The sequence below is a fragment of the Nicotiana tabacum genome, chromosome 10 (assembly GCF_000715075.1).
Source record: "Nicotiana tabacum cultivar K326 chromosome 10, ASM71507v2, whole genome shotgun sequence".
Lineage (NCBI taxonomy): Eukaryota > Viridiplantae > Streptophyta > Magnoliopsida > Solanales > Solanaceae > Nicotiana > Nicotiana tabacum.
In genome coordinates, this window is record NC_134089.1 from 119,998,355 (window position 1) to 120,004,139 (window position 5,785).

At 36.1% G+C, this 5,785-nt stretch overlaps 1 protein-coding gene across 2 annotated transcripts; it reads left to right on the forward strand.

Annotated features, from left to right (window-relative positions):
• Positions 1-221: 221 nt before the first annotated feature.
• LOC107767155 (tyrosine--tRNA ligase 1, cytoplasmic-like) lies at positions 222-5,559 on the forward strand. Of its 2 annotated transcripts, XM_075223242.1 has the most exons (12): positions 222-362; positions 476-607; positions 684-770; positions 1,350-1,497; positions 1,992-2,281; positions 2,367-2,463; positions 2,968-3,073; positions 3,171-3,253; positions 3,435-3,580; positions 3,681-3,786; positions 4,322-4,381; positions 5,304-5,559. In XM_075223242.1, exons 2-12 carry the CDS (start codon positions 525-527, stop codon positions 5,322-5,324), a joined length of 1,227 nt encoding a protein of 408 aa, XP_075079343.1. In that variant the 5' UTR covers positions 222-362; positions 476-524; the 3' UTR covers positions 5,325-5,559. The 2 variants fall into 2 exon arrangements, with proteins under 2 accessions (XP_075079343.1, XP_075079342.1); XM_075223241.1 differs by lacking the exon at positions 222-362 and having other exon boundaries at positions 421-607.
• The last annotated feature ends 226 nt before the right edge of the window (positions 5,560-5,785 follow it).

Below are 5,785 nucleotides of genomic sequence, written 5' to 3' on the forward strand. Positions count from 1 at the left end.
GTCCGAAAACTGGCTAGGCCATGATATTTTTACCTTCTATTCTCATCCTGTGCGTCGGGCTTGGTAGATGGACTTGAACAGTCCACGGGTATAACCCAACCCAGTAAGAAATCAAATTGTAGGGAATAATTTCGGGTTTGCTAGATTTTAGCATGTTCGCCCGACATTTTAGGAAATAGACGCATTTATTTCTTCAATTCATAATAAGAACTGATTACAGAAATTAAACAAGCAACGAGTTTCTCTCACTCTTAAAAAAGGTGATGAAAAAAAATTAAAAATAAATTATTTAGCCAATTTCCCAGTCTCGGAAAAAAAAAAAGAGAGAGAGAGAGAAACATTTCCCCTACTTCGCGGTTCAGGTGTTTACTTTTTACCATCTGCTTAATAAATTCATTGACTCAACTGTAAAGTGTAAATAGATTTTACAGCATCCGTTAGATTAAAGCTGATAGTATAAATTTTAAAAACCTAGGGGAAGTGCGATAGATACTCTGATCATTCTACATGGGCTGCAGAGGAAGATGGATAATCAAGAGGCTTCGGAAGCCATTAATGCTCTCTCTTTGAAGGATTCCTCATCTAAACCTCCAATTTCCACTTCCCAGTAAGTCTCTTTCAAGATTTTTTTTTTTTGCTGTGTAATTTCCGAAATATCACATAATACCCTAATTCATTTGCAGGATAATGAATAATCAAGAGGCTTCAGATGCCATTGTTGCACTCTCATTGAAGGCTTCTTCATCCGACACTTCCATTGCCACTTCCCAGTAAGCCTCTGCCTCTATTTGCTCTCACGGATCATATAATTTCTATTTGGAGTATTTTTTATTTCTGAAGAGCTAGTGAATTCTGTTAATAACCTGTAATCTTAGAGATTTATAGAGAGCTCTGACAAATTATTTATCATTGGAATGAAATGGACCCGAATAGCATGAAACATAGAAGACTCATATAGCCGTCCTGCACCCAAGGGTATGTCCCAGTAGTCAATAAACTAGGAGGAGAATCATGACGTCTTAGGTTCAAATCCCAATGGAAGGCAAATAAATACTACATTAGGTAATTTTTTTCATCTGCCTAAGCCTTGGTAGGTGGAGTTACCCCGGTACATGTGCTAGTTGGAGGTACCAAGTGCCCAGTGGAGTAGTCGAGGTGCCACAAACTAGCCCGGACACCACCACCATCAAAAATGAAAAAGTAACTCATATAGCCATCCCAATTAGTTTGGAATTGAGGATTCATTGATTTCTATGGTGACATCTATGGAATAGTTTTTCTTGTTTGCATATGAATGCATTTTTGTTCAGATTTGAGATTGAATTTGTTATATTATGCTAATGTTTTAGGATGAGTGTGGAGGAGAGGTTCAAGATTATTAGGAGTATTGGGGAGGAATGCATACAGGAGGATGAGTTGATGAATCTGTTAGCAAAGAAGCCGCAGCCCGTCTGCTATGATGGTTTTGAGCCATCTGGTCGAATGCATATTGCTCAGGTACATAGATGTGAGTTCCCTGAGGGCATTCTAACTTACAGTAATGAAGATGATAAAAATCATGCCATTTGCAAAGTGTCTGGATTGCGCAATGTGTGTGGCTTAGTTTGTTTAGAATTCTACTTCTTTTTTTTTTTTATTAAGGTTTGTTAATTCTACTTGAACATGACTGTTTTTCCTGTTCTCATGATTGGTAGTCGTAATATACTTCTTCCAGATGGAGCACTGTTCACCTGTCTTTGTTCTAAGGGTGGAGATTGACTAAAAAGTCCCAATGAACTGTTTGCGTGTCACACAATGAAATTAATTCATGATCAATTGCTTTTATTGACAAGCCTTTACATAAAATTATATTTTATGGCTTTCTTTCTTCCTGTTACATTAGTACAGGATGGCTATGAAATTTTACGGGAGGGGCTTGTGTGCACTAATATGTTCTTTTAGCATGTTGTGACTTTTTTTTTTTCCTGTTATATAACTTCTTTGCTTAACAGGGAGTTTTGAAGGCACTCAATGTCAACAAACTGACTTCTGCCGGCTGCAAGGTGAAGATCTGGATTGCAGATTGGTTTGCGCAGCTAAATAACAAGATGGGTGGTGATTTGAAGAAAATTGAGGTTGTTGGCCAATATTTGATTGAGTTATGGAAGGGTGTGGGAATGAATCTTGAAGGGGATCAAGTGGAATTTCTGTGGTCTTCGAAAGAGATTAACTCCAGAGCTCATGAATACTGGCCTCTTGTTATGGACATAGCTCGAAGGAACAAGCTTCCACGGATTTTAAGGTAAAGGCTAATGCATCAAAAACTCTCTTTCTTATGCTAAAAGGAGCAGTCAGTTATTACTTACATGTTTTTTCTTCATTCTAAGGTGTTGCCAAATTATGGGTCGGTCTGAGCAAGATGAGCTGACCGCAGCCCAGATTTTTTACCCATGCATGCAATGCGCTGACATATTCTTCCTTAAGGTAATCTGTTCTTATAACTATTTCAAAAAAGTTATTTGTTGTTCAATTAGCTGGATAAGTTTAATATAAGCATCCTTTGTTTGACATCTAAGGCTCTATTAGGAAAAACAGAAGCACCTTCACTACTATTCTTGTTTTAGGATGCAAAGTTACTCCTGTTATCTAATTTGAGACCTAGTTCTTGCTTGTCTTGGTTAGCCCTGCAATGAAAGTTGACAACCTTGTTCTTGCTTGTCTAAGTCAATGAGTAAAAAAGCATTATCAGTTGTTTTAAATTATCTCCATATGGGTAGAGCTTGCTTGCCTTGGGTTTCTAGTTCAGTGGCATATGCTTCTCATATGTACAGATATAAGAAAGCTGCATAATTTTTTGTTTCATTTGTTGCCTATTTCTATGTCTGTTTTTGTTCAATCTTCTGTTTTAATAGTGGTCAATGCCACAGTGGTGATTATTTGTTTTAATTATTTTTTTACCAGCTAAATATGGAATTTTTCTCTTAATAGGCTGATATCTGTCAACTAGGCATGGACCAGCGAAAGGTTAATGTACTTGCAAGAGAGTACTGTGATGATACCAAGAGGAAAAACAAGCCTATTATATTGTCTCATCGTACGATGATCTTTTTGTATTCTAGAATTCAAAACTCTTTTCACCTGACTAACCCCTTTATCTAATATATTTGTTTTCTTATCATATTGGCGTGCAGACATGCTCCCTGGTTTGCAGGAAGGTCAAGAGAAGATGTCAAAGAGTGACCCCTCTTCTTCTATCTACATGGAGGATGAAGAGGTATTTTTCAGATTTTACCTCTAGGCTATCTAGCTATATATATTAGTTACATGTAACACCGTGCTACATTAGTTTTTAGGTGGAGAGTCATTGTTCTTAATTAACAGGTCTACTTCATTGTCTCTGATGTTCTAATTTACTTATGTATTTTTTTTTCCTGTACCATGCTTGAACATCAAAGGCAGATGTAAATCTCAAGGTAAAGAAGGCTTTTTGTCCACCGAAGGTTGTAGAAAAGAATCCATGTCTGGAGTACATCAAGTATATCGTCATCCCTTGGTTTAATGAGTTCAAAATCGAACGAAATACTGAGAATGGTGGCGACAAGTGAGTCATGTCATGCATTTATTCATATCCATTCAGCTGATTTGCTAACCAAAGTACTGTTTTTAGCTTATATTTTGTTTTATTCTCTTCCCCACACTAGGATCTTCAAGAATTTTGAAGAACTGGCTGCTGACTATGAAAATGGGAACTTGCATCCTGCGGACCTGAAACCTGCATTATCAAAAGCAATAAATAAGATACTAGAGGTAGATGAATACATCTTACTGAGCTCCTGGTATTTGGTATATATGCCAATATCTTATGCAGTCCTTGTTTGAAGTATAATGTATATACATTTGCAAATTTTCTCTTTCATTTTGCATCGACTCTGAATATGCTACTTCTACTGTAGTAGCATTAATGTGAAAAGTAATCTTTTGATAGTTGGTGTCTTGATGTTATTACATCATGATTAATATAGCATTAACACCCTAGAAAAACTTCTTTGTTTGTAGCATATTTTTACATCTTAAAGTTATGTTTTGAATTTCTAGGTCCTTATTGTATATACTGAGTGTAATCAATCATATTTGAAATACATCAACTAATAGTAAATTAAGTTATTGCACACATGATTTCTGGTATCTTATGAGCTTCAGATGGTATAGTTAATGTTAAATAGTCTACTGTTACTCAAGATCAGAACGCCACAATTTAATTATTCATTTTTGTATAGTTTATATATTTGTGATTCCACTTTTCTTCAGTTTTCCTCCTGACACAACCAAATTTGAAATGCAGCCGGTGCGTGATCATTTTAAGAATGATCAGAAAGCCAAAGACCTTATGAAAAGGGTGAAGGTATGTGCCCTAGAATTGCCTAAATGTTCTGCTTTGCATAAAATGTTTCATTGATTGTTGAAGACATAATTAAGTAAAGAAAAGTGTGCTCTCTCTAATAGCTTAAGCTTTTAGATGAGATGTTCACACACTTCAACATGGTATTAGAGCAAGCAGAGGTCCTAAGTTCGAGTCTCACCGCCACCGATATCAAATAAAAAAATTTGACTTGCTTGGCTCCTAAAAAAGAATTAAGCCCCCACGTGAGGGGGCTTGTTGAAGACATAATTAAGTAAATAAAAGTATGTTATCTCTAACAGCTTAAACTTTTAGATGAGATGGTCACACACTTCATGGATGTTAATCGGACTTTGTCAGCTGAGGTCAGGGTATGCTTTACTTACTGAACTAGGCTTCTTGGTACAAGAAAAGAGAAATCTGAATTTGGGGCTGAGTTGGGGTCAGGTTTTACCCCTTTTCTCAAAAGAGATTATTGATGGTGTTATTATATGGCTCAAATTGAATATATAGTCTCTCCTAGACTATTGAGATTTACACCTTCCCATTCAAAAGATACAATTTCTAATGAATCAGCAATGGTAAAGTGTACCATTTAGGATATCCTGGCAAAACACTTGTATCTGACCAATCACATAAACTTAGTTTCACATTGTCAAATCCACTACAACATTTAGTTCCATGGTTCTTTTCTTAGCAAGGTTGAAAGATTATGTGAAATTGGCCTTGGAGGATTTTTTTTTTTTTTTTTTTTTTGTGGGGGGGGGGGGGGGGGGGGTAATTGTGTGTGCCATTTTTTGACATTCAGAAACAATAGCATTAGAATATCATTTTTGTGGTTCTTGACCATATCAAGGTGGTCAGTGTTCAAAAGTAGTTCTATGGCAGCTTTTGCATCTAATTGTTGCTGTCTTCTGATTTGCAGAGTTTCAAGGTAACGAGGTGAGGTTTTGTTGAATGAAGTGGTGAAGCGGATTAGGAGATGATGATGGCTGTCTAAGAGCTACATTTTTCTTAAAATAACTGTGGTAGCTTGCGCGCTATTTTGTTTCTATTGCACTTAATACAATTAGAACTGTTTAGCGGGATAGAACCTATCTAATATTTCTTATTCTTGTGTTATTGAAATTCATAAGACTAAATTGAAGTTATTAAAAAAAGGAATAAGACAATTTTGTGATCTGTGATTTCACAGAGGAAATGCCTCTAATACATTTTTTAGGAACATGAGGTTTATGTGCACCTCTCTGGTGCGTGTAAAAGATTTGCAGGCAATCACAATGTTGAGGCCCAATTAACATGTAAATCAATACACGTTTTAGTATCGATTTTAAATGGACACTAAAAGCAGATTCTACCAACTTCGATTTTTTGTGCATCATCTTTTTTTGCCTTAAAAGAAAAGAC